The sequence below is a fragment of the Pseudorasbora parva genome, chromosome 12, assembly GCF_024679245.1.
Source record: "Pseudorasbora parva isolate DD20220531a chromosome 12, ASM2467924v1, whole genome shotgun sequence".
Classification (NCBI taxonomy): Eukaryota; Metazoa; Chordata; class Actinopteri; order Cypriniformes; family Gobionidae; genus Pseudorasbora; species Pseudorasbora parva.
The window spans coordinates 7,732,162-7,748,608 of record NC_090183.1 but is presented as its reverse complement, the minus strand read 5'-3'; the positions used below and the strand labels follow the sequence as shown (position 1 = coordinate 7,748,608).

The following is a 16,447-nucleotide window of genomic DNA, read 5'->3' as shown; positions in this document are numbered from 1 at the left end:
GGGCTGGTAAGATTTCAGGCTGGCCAATGGGATGTCGGCCATGTGACCGCCGCTGCCAAAATGTCCTTCCGAGCTCCCGTAGGTCTTCCTGTCCCCAAAATGCTCCTGGCTTCCACGCTCACCTTTCCAGCTGCGGGTCAGGGTGTGTCCATTGAGCAGTCTCTCTTTAGCCCACTCCTTTTGGTTATTGAAAGAGGAAACGGGGGATTTGGGCGAAGGGTACGAGCTCAGGCTCGGCGGCATCCAGCAGTTGTCGGAGTGTCCCAGCACCAGACACTCTTGGGTGCACATCTCCGTGGCCTCCACTAAGCCTCTCGGTCCTAGAGGTCCATCTGTGGACACAAACAGAGCAACATTACTTGTGGGTTCAAGTTTATAACTCTCAAAGCATAGACCTAAAGGGAATAAAAATGATGCTGTATGAGATGAACATTCAACGACATGCGTCACATTTCATTTCCAAAACGCATGCTTTATAAGATTCTGAATAAACAGATAACTAGGCTAAATATATTTGACTTGCAGTGAAAAAATAACCCTGACATTCCACCCACACTAGGACGCAAAGTGCAAAGTGTGGGAATCGATGTGGTATCATCGGCTCAACTGCACTGTCAAATATAATCAAGACTATAATGAAGATAATCCTTAAGGAGTCGTTTAGTGTTTGCAACATGTCGATCTGTGCACTCATTTAATCTGGTTGGACAAAATTCAAATAAAATGGCTAAATCATAGCTATTCTAGTCCTCAAAAACATATTAAAAGATACTGTAACTTCAGTAAAGCATTAAAGTTTCATTAGAGATGCAAGTTCTCACAAGGTAAATGTATATATAAACAATGATAGCACTTTAGATTTGGGTCCAGTTCTATTAACTATGACTTTTGCCTTAATAAACTCCAAATTACTGCTTATTAATAGTTAGTTATTAGAATAAGGTCATGCTGAATACGGCATCAATATGTGCTTTATAAGTTCTAATAAATACCCAATATCCAGGTTAATATGCATGCTAATAAGCAACTAGTTAATAGTGAGAAATTGACCATAATCTAAAGCGTTACCTTAACAATTACATGAGATGAACAGTATTCATTTATTGAATTTATAATTAATTGCCCAAATAAAGATAATCCAAAGATGTTACATTATTGTGTCAATATATTGCTTTTATTTCCACATGGGGAACATACTGTAAGCCGATCACTGCCTTTTCAGCTGGAACAGACCATTTGACTGTGTTGGGCAAAATATCTACATCTGGACACAATGTTGTTTTTTTATTTTTTTAATGTCTCTATGAGTGTAACAACCAAACGTATGCTCTTGGTTTTACAGCATGTGACTAGACTGTGCCCTGGGCTGTTATCACAGACTGCTGGCTGCACTGATCTCAGTCCAGCTTAAAAGCTTCTCTCTTCTACCAGCTGCTGAGTGATAAAAAAAAAATAAAAAATAAAAAAATGGGTCTAAAGTTGATTTGAAAGCAGCTTGAATTGCTAAATATAAAGTGGTGTGAGATTAACTCGATCACCTCATCTATTCACAGAAGAGCTCCAGTTCAGCTGTGTTTAGCAACACACTGAATATCCCCTCTTTTCCTTATGTCACTCACATCTGTCACACAAACAATCAAACAAGAAAGCTTCCTGAATGCAAACCAACATCAAACACGTCGTTATGACCCACGTTCAAGCCAAACACTTTCATAATGCTGTAATATAACACCTTTCTGTTGAAAACACACTTTCATTTTAACACTACTCTGTGAATCACAGACACTAGGCATCTATTATTCATACACTGTGTGTAATACAATACAGTTTGGAGCACCAGGGTTTCAATTCTGCCTGTAATTTTCACCATAACAAGTAACATTTCTAACATTTCCTACAATGAACAAAGGGCTCTGAAAAATGCATCGTAGAGGGAGATCAGAGATCGCTGACTCGTGATTGCGGGAACCGTATGAACTGTATATGAAAGACAGCCACATGCTGTAGCCGGATAGAGCCGATGAATAAATGAAATGGGTAAAAGATGAGCGTCTGATGAGGGGGAAAAAAGCCAAATCGCCATGTCTCTACATAATTGGTGTGATAAGGCACAAGTGACTGCCAGAGTTACCGCAGGAAATGGAAGAATCGCTGAAGCAAGATATTTTTATGGCATCACTTTAAAATACATTGGGACAAAGGACAGATGACTAATACCAAGATCAACTTAATCAGAACATAGCAAGACGCAACAGAAAACTATTTTGTTATTTTATTTCTTGGCTAGTTCTTTTGTTCTAACATTAGAACACATGCCAACATGCTCAATGGTTTTTGCTCTAGCATTTTCTCTTTAAGTAGCAATCAAAGTTAGAGTCCCTTGAGAAGAGGTGGGAATCAAAAGAAATGTATTTTAACTTCTACACCCAACCTGATCTCATGAGAAAACATATATATGAAGTGGCGATTTCATGAATTTGTACAATTTAAATCGTATGCAAAAAGTGTTCTCGTACAAACCGATCATTTCGTGTCTTAAGACATCAATTTATGTTCTCATAGCTCTCAACTTTGTCCATTGACATGCATTATACGAGTTAAAAATCTTCATTTGTGTTCTACTAAAGAAACAAACACACCTCCATCTTGGATGCTCTGGGGGTAAGCAGATAAACATCACATTTTCATTTTTGGGTGTGAACTATTCCTTTAAGGCGTGATTTTGCATTTCCTTCAGCATAAGAACTTATTAATTTTTACTTTTAGTGCGAAAGGTCCTTTACTTTTACCAATAGAACTTAAATAAAACCAGCCCAGGTTAGAAAACATAACTCAAAAGTAATGGATTACTTTCCATAAAAGGTAACTAAACACAATGAGTTACTTTTTTTAGGGAGCAAGACAATATTGTACCAGATTACTTTTAAAAGTAACTTTACCCACCACTGCCCCCACCTCTAAACAAACCCATCAGTGTAGCATACGAATTAGCCGCCAATCCACCGAAATGTAAAATATTGTGTGTGTGTGCCTTTAACCATTGAAAAACCAATTCATTCATACATGATATACCACCAGTGAGGAATTTACTTGATTTTCGAACAAATTATTACGCATAGTTTGTGAACTGCAAATTGAAAATATCTGATTGATGTCATAAATTTCTGTTCTCTTCAAGCATATTGAAATGTTTAGAAGTCACTTGGATGAACAGAATATTTTAATGCTCCATTCATATCTGCAAAAGAATACAGACATGCATGAACCATTAACAGATCCAAACACCATGAAAAATATTAGGTTAAAAAACAAACATAAAAAAAAAAAAACAATTAAAAAAAGTTATTTTTATTTTATTTTGAAAAACAGAACCATATTCAAAGGAGCAGTTCTCCATGATCAACCTTCCTCTGGAGTTGAATCTATTCCTATGGCAGCTCCATTCCTCTCTTGTCATCAAGCTAATAACATGGGCCATTTGGTGCTTCAGTGTCCCATAAACCAGCGTTAGATTCGGCCCTCATCCCTCATCGGGACTAAAGCTCCATACCTGCTCCTGAACGAGAGGCCAGAATCGATATTTCCATCACACTGACATGTTTGTGTGAGTGCAACACAACGCAAATAATGGCACAAAGTCAGATTTACATTCATAATGTGTCATAAAAATGTGGAATAATGCAGTAACAATCACATCAGCAACAAATAATAATAATTCCCCTATACACTCTGACAGTCAGAGATTTTCTGTTACTTTTTTCACAAGGCGTACTGTATGCGCGTGCCATTTATAGAAGCCAGTCCTATTTCCACGTGAATTTAAATATTTATCCCTGGAGGGAGACCTGTCACTCCCGTCTGTTATCAAGGGAAAATAAACTAACTGAAGAAAAGAACAGCCTCCCCACATTCAGACATATGTGCTTATTACAACATGATGGCAATGTTGAAAGGAGTTTGTTATTTTTTTGCGCTGCCACTCTGTAATTTCCAGGCTCCTGCAGGCATTTAGCATTTTTAATCTACCAGATGGAGTCAAAATGGTGTAATTGCTGCTGCCACTTTCTTCTAACTGATTTAGGAAATGGCCTTATGTCCTAGTTGTGGTGCTGGTACCAAGTTTTGGTTGTACTGTTACAGTGTCATCGTCTTATAGCTATATATACTGTATTTGTTTCTTGGCATAACCACAAAGCCTATGCACCCTGACTCCTGGTAATTGTGGCGAGCCAGCCAATCAGATTGAGCTTATACCATTTTGGAAAAGCCAATTTTGTGCACAATATTAGACAGTGCTCTGATGGTCTGTGAGTCCTTGCCTTCCCCTTCCCACAAACCGCCCGCACGTCACTGAGCTAGACACAGTCCATCCCTATCACTCCTCTAATGGTCTCTGAGGAGGCATAGGAGCATGGCATTATGGGACTGACATGAGGAATCATGAGGGATGAATTAGAGACTGAGTCACAGTGACAGGAAAATGAATTTCACAAATGAGATTGAAAGAGAGAGGGCGCTGAGAACGAGAGGAGAGATAGGGAGAGCGTGTCTCTGTTTGAACTTGCCCCACATTTCCCGCTCTAGCAGTGTATTTATGTGTGCGAGAGCTTTCAAACCACACTGACTTTATGGTGAATTTGAGAGGATTTTCTGATTTTTGACAGACAACCCTTGTGCACCACAGGAAATGGAGGAAGATAGAGAAAGGGAGGAAACACATACTTCACAGAAGAAAACAATTTCATCCTCAAACTCCAACGATGAAATGCATTTCCTTTATTTAAAAAGACTCCTCTTTTGAATGAGTTTCAGTTCAAAAGACTGTATGTCAAACACCTGAGGTTACTCAACTGGTCTGCATATAAAGTGCTGTGTTCAGTGACGAGAGAGAGAGAGAGAGAGAGAGAGAGAGAGGAGAGAGAGAGAGAGAGAGAGAGAGAGAGAGAGAGAGAGAGAGAGAGAGAGAGAGAGAGAGAGAGAGAGAGAGAGAGAGAGAGAGAGAGAGAGAGAGAGAGAGAGAGAGAGAGAGAGAGAGAGAGAGAGAGAGAGAGAGAGAGCATTTGAGAGAACATTTGCTGAAGGAAATGTGAGTAGTGCTTGCCACTGCAAAAAAATCCCCGGCAGGATGCTACTTTATGTTGTGGATGGTTGCTACATTTTTTTAGCAAGATGCTTTGCAAGGGTGTTTTGGTTAGTTGTCCACTCTCATGTCTTAATGATGTTCTGCCACTGAGATAGGGTTTGAACGTGTTGCTGAGTGGTTGCTATGGTGTTCTGAGTGTTTTAGTATTTGGCTGAGGGGTTACTAGGTTACTACCCCGCAATGTTGCGCCGATAGACGATGATATTGTGTATTGACGACAGCCAGAGATATCGTCAAAAGCATCAGCTGTCTGTCCTATCAAGAGGATTTAGCATTTCCAACTAATATATAACATTACTACTACTACTACTACTACTACTACTACTTATATTATTACATTAATATCACAATTAATTTGCCCCAAAATTATTTTTTGCGCTGCAAGGATAATACAAGATGTTAGATTAGTTTACTCCTCATTTAAAAAAATAAATAAAATAAAAAAACTTGTTTAACATGAAATACTTATCTTCTAATTTTTTCACTGCTTATATTTCATTGGTGACTTTAAAAGTGTAACATTAGGTAAAAGCAACAGTAAGAGTATGGCAAAGAAATTAGTCATTTTACAACAACGACCTTTACTAGGGAATACATCAAATATTCAGTTCAACCTGGGAAATGTTAGGTCACAACAGTGATATCAGTTCTTCCCCAGCGTCTTCGATCAATGCATTTCAAACCTATTTCCCTGTTTCCTCCGTCTTAATGATATCATTTCAATCGCAGAGTGAGATTGATCATGTCAAATGACCCTCTGCTCTAGCCATGTTAACTAAATTACTCTTGCTCTGTTCTCTTCCCATTCTGTCCCTTCATTTGAGATTTCCATTCCGCTGACAGGGTTGCATCTTCCATTAACATGCAAATTGATGCCACACGAGACCTGCCAAACGTCCGATATCCACCATACATCGACCTGCCGTGTTGGGCTGTACGAAACCAGTCCAGCTGAGACTAATCCACTAATCATGAGACTATTTACTTGTCTTATTTTGTACATTTAATCCTTTCATATTATAAAAAAGTCATCTTTCATCAAAACAGCCTTTGTGATAACCAATTTGTAGCAATATGAGTCAATGAAATGACACACACGCACACACACATACGCACACACGCACGAACACACACACTCACACAGTGTTTTAATCAATGGCTGTGGCTCAGTGGTTCATGTAAGTTGTCTACAAACCAGAAGGTTGGTGGTTCATTCCCTGGTTCCACCTGACCAAGTGTCGAAGTGTCCTTAAGCAAGACACCTAACCCCAGCTGCTCCCAATGAGCTGACATCGCCGTCGGTGTATGAATGGGTGAATGTGAGGCAAAAATGTAAAGCGCTTTGGATGGCCAAAGGGTCTGTTAAAAGCGCTACATAACTTCAGTCCATTTACTTTCATAGCCAGAGATGTTTTAAATCAAGCACCCAGACATGCTGACGCTTCTACAAACATTTCTGAAAGAATGGGTTGCTCTTAGGAGCTGGTGGTAGGCCACATGAAATCACAGAGCGGGGTCAGCACATACTGAGGCACTCAGTATGAAGTCTGCAACTTTCTAAAGAGTCAATAGCTACAGACCTCCAAACTTTGCGTGAGCTTCAGATTAACTCAAGGACAGTGTGTAGAGAGTTTCATGGAATGGGTTTCCATGGCCGAGCAGCTGCATCCAAGCTAACATCACCAAGTGCAATGCTAAGCATTGGATGCAGTTGGGTAAAGTACGCCACCTCTAGACTCTAGAGCAGTGGAGACATGTCAATGACAAATAATGCTTCTCTGTCTGGCAATCCGATGGATGAGACTGGGTTTGATGGTTTTCAGGGGTTGGTCCTGGCCCGTTAGTTCCAATGAAATCAGAACTAACCAATTTCTTAATGCTCTGCATAACATACCACATAATGCTTCTGCATACCAATACATTTTGGACAATTTCATGAGCCCAAATTTGTGGGAATAGTTTCGGGGGTGGCCCCAGAAGTGCACAAAGCAAGGCTTAAGGTCCTGACAGAACACCTTTGGGATGAATTAGAGCAGAGTCTGCAAGCCAGGCCTTCTCGTCCAACATCAGTTCCTAACCTCACAAATGCACTTCTAGAAGAGTGCAAATATCCATAAATACACTCCTAAACCTTTTGGAAAAAGCTGTTATAGCTGCAAGAGGTGGACCAACTCCATATTAAACCCTACGGATTAAGAATGGGATGTCATTAAAGTTGTGTATGTAAAGGTAGACGTCACAAAACCTTTGCCACTATAGTGTATATTCCAATGCTGAAATGCATGTTCTCTAGTTGATCAACAGAATATTTAAATGCCAACCTATATACTGAAATATTGAAATAATTTTGCATTTGTAAAGCTTACTGTAACGCCACCTTTACTAATTCATCATACCACTTCATGTCGTCTTCAAACAAGCCCCATCAAGCACATGATGAGATCCATTTAAAATAATATTGTACTTTTTATTTTTTAAAGATTTCGTTTTGAGAAGAGGGCCATTTTTTCATGGTCATGGACCCTCACAATCAAAGATTCCTGCTGTAATGATCTTTTTCCACAGTGTTATTATGTTGACGTCAAGGTTATGGCATCCAAGGTGAATACAATCAGAAGCCAGAGGAAGCAACGCTCGAGCTACACCTTGATTAAAACGGAAACATGGAAGCAGAGCTGTGTCATTAGGAAACATATTCTTTCCTTTGTTCTGGCCTTCCTCCCCCCGTCCCCTCCCTCCAAAATATCATGTTTACAAATAAGTGCCGTGACTGATGCATTCTTCCATGAATAATGATCGCTCTCTGATGCGGAGACTTCCCGAAAGTCAACTCTATCGCCCTTGTGAAAAAACAACAAAAGGAATAAAATCCTTAAAATGCTTGTTGTTTTTCAGGAACTAAGCCTGGGTCATTCTTCCAATTATATGACTTTTTCAGCTGATTTCCTAAATTAGCTGTGCTCATATTCTTTTTTTTTTTCTTTTCTTTTTTTGTGAAATGTGGCAGGCAATTGGGTCTGCGATACAATAGCACACGCAGGAAGCTTAGGGAATATCATGCCACCTGTTTTTCATTGTGTTTGACATCTCCCTATTCATAAAGATGTGTTCTTTCACTCGCACGTCTCACATAATGAAAAGAGAAGCCAGATAACAGCAGGCTCTTTTCGTCAAGGAGATGTTGGTAAATTTGAGATCAGTTCACAGTTAATTAGATGACTCTTTTACAGTAGTATTATCTAATTTTAAAGATACTAGTAAAATGCGGTCTGTGTTGCAATCGTTTTTTTTCCTTTAAAATGTTAAAAGGATAGTTCACCCCAAAATGAAAATTCCTGAGACTTGGGTTTATCTTTGGAACATAAATCTGAAATCTGAGAGCTTTCATTGTATGATCTCTTTATGAACTTTTTGAAGTGCCAAAGTGATAGTTGCACAGCTGGAAATGGAGGGACAGAAAGCTCTCCGATTTCAGCAAAAATATCTTCGTGTTCTGAAGATGAACGAAAGTGTTTGGAACAGCATGAGGGTACGTTAATTACAGAATTTTCTTTTTTGGGTGAATGATCACTTTAAAAACCCATAGATGTGAATTGAAGGAAAACCCCAAGCCATATCATATGAGTGTAAACACTGAAATATGAACAAATAAATATTAGTGCTGTCAAATCAATGAATTGCATCCAACATAACATTTGTAAGTATTTGATTTGACAGCACTAGCATTTATTTGTATATGTTTCAATGTTTGCATTCAGATGTGATTAATTGTTATTAATTGATTTGACAGCACTAAAACATAAGCAAATGAACTAAAACTCAATTAAAATATCGGGTGAATTTGAGTAGGCCTTTTAGCTTTGGTCAGGTGCGATTCTAGGATTTTCGTTTTAGAGAGCTCAGCCTCTAGTGAGGAAAAAAGTGGTAGCACTTTATTTTAGGGTCCAATTCTCACTATTAATTAGCTTATTAGCATGCATTTTAAGATATTGGCTATTTATTATTACTAATACTTATAAAGCACAGATCATTGCCTTATTCTTTATAACCATATTGTACATCCCTTAATCATACCCAGGAATGTAGGCAGGTTTATAATAACTGAGATCCCAAATGTGAGGTAATTAGGGGATTTCGGGAAAATTTTGCATTCTATGATCTACATATGGGCATTTTAAAATGTTCTGAAGGCCAAAAAATAGATAGCAATAGCTTGAAAACCACGGCATGACTGATAGAGTTTTTCCATTTTCGTCAGTGAAGAAAGTAAACATATGGTTCACTGATATGTATGTGTTTTATGAATCATTTTCGTAGACGCATTCATTTACTAAAGGCTACCAGGAAAAGTTTATTAAATTAATTCACAATATGCAAACATTCATTACTATTCTTATGCCCAATACAGGCTGAAAAAGCTGACCTTTTTCATGAAGGCTCCAAATGGAATTATATTAATTTACAATATGTAGCCTACACATTCATTATTAATCTGAAGAAAACAGCTTTGTAAATATTTCTCGTTAACTACATTATGAATCACATTAGACAAAATTGTATTAATTTGCCTGAATATTTGTGTAATTTGTTTAACATTTCTGACTTAAAGAAGCAGCTGTAAAATGTGAAATGTTTAGTTTAGCTACTTACATTGCATTTGACATCGCCTCCTGTCAGTTTCATGTGTTTTAAAGGATAATCACATATTTTTTAGGTGTGTGTGTGTGTGTGTGTGTGGGGGGGGGGGTATAAGGGCCTAGTGAGGCCCATGGCCCTAGCAACCACCCAGAACACCCTAGCAACTGCACATAAACACACTAAAACACTCCAACACATCATAGCAACCACCGGAACCACTCGGCATCAATGTGGCGACTTTTGCACGAACAAACACTGTTTACACGTTTTCCAAAAAAATCACAAAATCTACTCTGCTCTAAACTGCTCTCGTTCTCTTATCCTCGATTGTCTCTGGCCTCCATCGGCATGACACCCTGTCGTCTAGGCACTCGGTTGCCGTGACGCCCTGCCCTAGTTTGGGTTGCTTTGGCTTGCTTTTTGGCCTCTCTGTTTGACCTCCAGTCAGTCTGATGACTGCACCTGTCACACCAGTATCACCATGGCACCCCTCAACCGGCACATGTCACCTTGTGCGATAAATCAAAGGCTGGACTGCAGGATGCTGGAAAAAAACCAAAGCCTGTTTGTGTGTGTACGGCCATCTTTGTAACAACAGGGAGGGAAGCTGTTCTCCTTCACAAATACAACATCTTCTTATGATAACATACACAGTTCAATGGTGTGACAAATACATTCAAATGTAATTAATGGAGACAATGGCTTGGCAATACCATTTTAAGATATTTAATGTTAAAATAAATGTGTTTTTTTTTCAGTGTCAAGGTGGTCTAACTCTACAGAAATTATAACTAATCAAATAATCAAATATCAAATTAAAAGAGTGCAAGTTTTAAATAAAAAGCAGTAAAGCAGTTTTGATTATTAAATGATGAAATGTTACTGATATTTGAAAAGCTTTAAGGCCAGTCAGTTTAGCTTAACCAATATGCAGGACTGTTCCATTTTCAATAAAATAAAACAGGAAATGTACATCACAGAAAGGAACCCTGTAGAGTCCAATGATTGTGTGTCAATGCATGTCTCCTAAAAATATCAGAGATTTAGACATTAGTTTACAAAATTAAATACATTACAAAAATGTATTCAGGTTGTCAAATGGTATGTCACCTACAAAACAATATGGTGATTCAAAAGGGGGTAAAGCAGAAAAAGAAAGATTTCTCCTTTTCATGAATTCTTCTTTGTCACTGACCCATACAGATGAAGTTTGCAGAAACCATCAATGAGCCTCTGTCCAGAAGACTACAGGCGTGGAGTCCAGCTCACCGACTTCATCGGCCACCTGAGTCTCTCATTGTCTCTCGTGATAATTATAGAGATGTCACTGACATTGTTGCAGTAATTGCTCGTGTGTGAACTGATTATTGCTTTGGTAAATGAACGGTTAGATGGATCATTTCAGCTGATGATTCCAGATGGATTATTGCATGAATAACTCACTAACAAAAGATTTTCACGAGCCTACGAAAATATTAATGTGGGAGTTCGTGCTGACACTTTTTTTTCTAGATTTTGAGACATTGCCCTATTTTATATGGTGTGAAAAGGGAAAATAGGATCATTAAATACACTAAAACAAAATAAAATAGATGGAATCCACTCTTTCGGTTACACAATGTAGTTTAATTTAGATTCAAAGGCGTACAACAGCAACACATTTAATAGAGATACACTCTGATTGTTAAACATTCTTCAACAACCCTTAAAGCTGGTTAAAAACAGTAGTTACATTTTATTTTGATGGTCCACTTTAGACATTCTACTAACTCTAAGTAACTTTTCAACTACATGTCAACTAGCAGTCATTAGAGTATTAGTAGACTGTCTGCTTAAAGGAACACTCCACTATTTTTAGAAATAGGGCTTATTCAAACTCTTTCCTACATTTAGATATGTGGGCAAAGGCATTTTTGTCTCAGTGCATGCATTGTTTAAGTTCAGCAGGGTTCATTATGCTAGCTTAGCTTAGCATAATGAATGGAATCCTATGTTGCCAGCTAGCATGTTCTAAGTAAAAGTGATCCAAAAAAAATAGCGATTAAGGATTTAGACTAGGCAATTTCCTAGCCAGATATTGGCTTGGGACTATGTAATGGGGAAGCACATGGGAAGCACTTGTACTTGGACACAGAGATATCATGAAATATTGCGGCCGCTCAACAGCCAGAGGACGTGAGGATAAGGGCCGTGATTTCTCTGCGCCCAAGTAGCAGTGCTTCGCCTGTGCTTCCCCATAATATAGTCTCATGTCAATAACTAAAACAATGCATGCACTGAGACAAAAATGCAAAAATGCAACAGACATTGTACTGACTATTAGTAACCTTGCAACTACATGCCAACTTATACTAGTCAAAACACTAACACATAACCCTAACCTAACAGTCTGCTAATACTCTTGACATGTAGTTGTGAAGTTACTTATAGTTAGTAGAATTGTCTTAGAATGTCTAAAGTGTACGATCAAATTAAACCCTTACCCAGCTTTAAGGGTTGTTGAAGAATGTTTAACAGTCAGTGTATCTCTATTAAACTTCTTGGTGTTGTACACCTTTGAATCACAATTAAAATGTACATTGTTAGCTTAGTCACCACTAAAGAGGTTGAAAATAGCTTCCCATTCAACTCGATTGCACTTTCGGCTGAGGTGTGCAATATCTTTTTTACGTCTGACTAGAAAAGTCATGACCTTATAACCCATTCTTAAAATAAAGCAGATCTATTTTTTAATACTTAAATTCATTCTTATGCATTCAAATCCATGCAACAATTCATGATTTATACAGAAATTCCTTCCGCTTCATGTTTTATCAGTGAGGCCTATAGATGAGCTATAATGCAATCTGAAATGCACAAGCACACTCACACATACGGCAGCAGATGCACACTTCACAGTTGACAGAAGGTGTTGGAGTGCTGTACAGACGGCACTGATCAGATGGTCCCTCGCTCCACTACAACAACAATAGAACAGTCAAGCCAAGGGCAAGGTTCATTAAGTTTACTCCGATAAACGGCTAATAAAGAACATGCACTGACACAGCCTTCAGTCTGGAGTAACATACTGACATACATTTGTATATGAAAACGCACATGAGCATCCCACTGGTGACATGTTGATCTCAGTTCAATGACTACCAATGCAAAGTAGTCTCTGTCTGTCTGTCTGTCTGTCTGTCTGTCTGTCTGTCTGTCTCTGTCCGTCCGTCCATCCGTCCATCCATCCATCCATCCGTCCGTCCATCCATCCATCCATCCATCCACCCATACATACATACATACATACATACATACATACATAGAGTGATTCTTCGAATGCATAATTTGCTTCTGAATAAAAATTACATTTGATTGTGATTATTGCCTCAGTTAACTTTAGCACAGAGCACAATCATAGCGAAGTAATGACTTTTCAGGCTACAACTCATTACAGGAGAGGCCATACTATTTTAAAAACCACTGAGCTAATGTCACAGTACAAAAAAAAAGTAAAGTTAGCAGTATATATCAGTTATGGTAAGTTATTCCCTAAAATTGAGATACACACAAGTCGAATCCAGTGTCACAGGGGAGGCTCGGGGGATAAAAACAAACAAACAAAAAAAAAAAACAGAAATTACGTCATTATTGTAAATGGACTCAGATTAATTCAGTGAAAGGAGATCTTCATGTCAGCACTGCCGGTCCAACTCCAGCTTTTGTCCGGAGACACAATCATTGCTTTAGTCAGAATGGAAAAATACTCAAGTGCTCATGCACCCACTGTCTCCGTCTGCCACCCAGCCCATTACCAGAGCTCTGGCTGGCACACGCCCATCCAGAGAGAACAAATGGTCCCAGCGCTCGTGCCAACATTACGTCAGGCTCTATAAATGTGATGCTCAGGGTGACCCCGCGAGGAGTCAGTATCTCAAGGCCACTGGCATTGGCGATGGAGAGCCGCTCGATACAAATGTCTTTTATGAAACCGCTAGTAACACACTACGGACAACAAATGCATCAACAAAGCAACATTTTTATTTCAACTTCTCATGCAGTAGTTTATAATTTCCCCCGCATTTTGGCAGCAAACATTACAAATGATACAATATAACATAATGTGCAGTCAGCCACCCTGAAGGGCTTTATTTGGAGATAATGACTGGCTGAATGTACATTTATACTGGTTATTATGCAGTAACTTACCAAATAAATAAATATATGGACATGACATATTGATTTAAGTTGAAATTACTCTATAATGTGAGAAGAAAGAAACTATAGAGTTATCCGAGAGAAATACATACAGTATATCTCTACGGGATTTTGGCTTGTGTAGATATTAATGAGGAATATGACTACTGTAAATTATTATTATTATTATTATTATTATTATAATACGTTCTGACTTCTGACCTCAACAGAAGGTGATTCACCACTTGGCGAATGGTAGGTGTGTCTTGAAAGTTTTATATGTTATTGTTAAAAATCCATTTCTCTATGGAGAAAGTAAATGGGATTTGAGACTCAGAGAAAAGGAGACTTATGACTTGGCCACGATGAGCCACGACAGTTTGATGTGTCTGGGAAGAGTTTTTGGGTGATGATGCGGTATAAACTCTAGCCAGAGCTCCTGTTATTACTGAGCACAGGGTTTCTGAATCTTCCTTCTGTTTGATGGGTCTGTCTTGGGTGTCCCTTTAAGGCTGGTTGTAGCTAGTGTTGCATGGCTTGCATAGCAATATAGGACTGCATTTGTTCCCTTTGTGGTGTCAACAAGAGAGAAACAATGGCCAACAGAGATTGATTGCAGATGAGAAGCAAAGTTTAAGAGTCAAGCAGAAGACAGAAAAGCATTAAAAAAACTGATTTTCTGAAGAAAATATGAGTTGAACATGCCTGTGCAGACAATACCTCCACAATATATGATAATGTAGGTGGTTTCCAGGGTGTTGCTTAGGATTTCTAAGTGTTTTTAGCATTTTATTTGTTTGGTAATATTGGCCCAAGAGAAAAGATGGTAAAAAAAAAGGCCTTGTAGCTTCTATTATTATCCTATTTTAAGGTGATGGAGTTACATACTTACTCATAAAGTACTGATTAATATAACTGAAATACTAACTATAGTTTCATTTGGGTTTGGTAGAATTAATTATTTGTAATTATGCATAATTTACTGTTATTAGTATAGTACGTACATGTAGAAACGTGCAGCTAAAATAAAGTGTTACCAATGCAACATTTTTTGTAAAGCCTTATCATTTTACCATTGATATCCAAGTATTGCTATTATTGTCTTATTGTAGTTAAAAACTGCAGTTGTAAAATTGGTCAAAATAACTGCAGTTAGATTTTTTGACCAAATCGTACAGCCCCGGCAAAAGGAATCTAGAATGATGTTAATGCTTATATGCAAACAATTTTGTCAAGGGAGTCTGTGGTATGAGGTAACGGCACAATACTGATTCTTTTCCATCACAGAAGTTTAATTGAAGTTTATGTTTTAGGCTTCACCCCCTTATTTATTGTCGCTCATCCAGAAAAGCATTAAAGAACCGTTTTCAGTAAAATATGACTCATAATGTCTCCACCATTCTCTCCACATCTGTGGCCTTAGGGAAGAGAAAAGTGTCACCAAGTTGGAAGCTTTAAACTCGCAGCAGATAGAAAAAAATTAAAGAGGAGAAATGAGGGCAATAAGAAGGGAAGGACACTTTGATAAAACTTCACTCATTGTACATTTGAGGTGGAGGATATTAGCAATAAATGCTAACTATAGTCAAGCCAAAATAAAGTGACATGAGGATGAAACTCAAGACACATCGAAACAGAAAGAGGACGACTTCAAAATGCTCAAGCACAGTTGATCATTTCAAACGCATTAGTCCCTCCGCCTCTCCAGATTCACCATGCAGCTTACAAGGAATATTTCCCAGTAAATTAAATCAAATCACCGTGGGGTTTCATTAGGTTTTCTCTCTCTCTCTCTCTTCCAAATCAAAGACAAGTAAAACGATGCTAAAATCGAAATGGAAGGCTGCAACTTGTTAGCTGCGCCGCTTTTCAGTCGGAAAAAGTAATTATCCATCTGGCCCAGCGTTTCGCACACAATCTGAAAAGTGAAAAACTCTGAGCGATGCGAGTGGAATAAACTTGCATGAAAACTTTACATGGAGAGTTGAAACTTTCACACGAGACCATTGACGTGCAAAGATTAGTTCACACTGTTTACACAAGTAGTCATTTAAAATGCAGAATGAAACCCGATGAGATCGACATAACAGGGTGATATCATGTCCCTGAAAAATCAATTAAACCCACGCACTCCTCTGAACACGAGGGCCAGCGCTGAAACTATTTCTCACAAGTTCATAAACCATATGGTTGGTAAACATGAACTTTTGTCACCCACAATAAATTCAGTGTTGGTATATTGATGCCGTTCCCACACTCGTGTTCTGTGGTCGTGAGGGTGAAAGGTTGACCGTTTCAGAGGTCCGATCATCGGAGATCAATTTCTAAGAAACCGAAACAAAGTGGCATTGTCTCTGCGAGTTACATCGAAAGAATGCGCCTGATAAAACGGCCTTTTTCATAAAGCTGCGGGTATTGATATTTCCATAAGTACACTGCAAACCCCGCCACCATTAAAAGTGATTAAGCAAGGCTTTCTCGGGCCGTGGA

At 38.5% G+C, this 16,447-nt stretch overlaps 1 protein-coding gene across 1 annotated transcript in view; it reads right to left on the bottom strand.

The window, feature by feature from the left end:
* LOC137093763 (protocadherin-9) overlaps window positions 1-16,447 on the bottom strand; it is a 367,001-nt gene that overhangs the window by 219 nt on the left and 350,335 nt on the right. Inside the window, exon 5 of the mRNA XM_067458609.1 lies at window positions 5-332. Within this exon, the coding sequence (XP_067314710.1) occupies window positions 5-332 (328 nt within the window). The remainder of the gene's footprint in view (window positions 1-4; window positions 333-16,447) is intronic.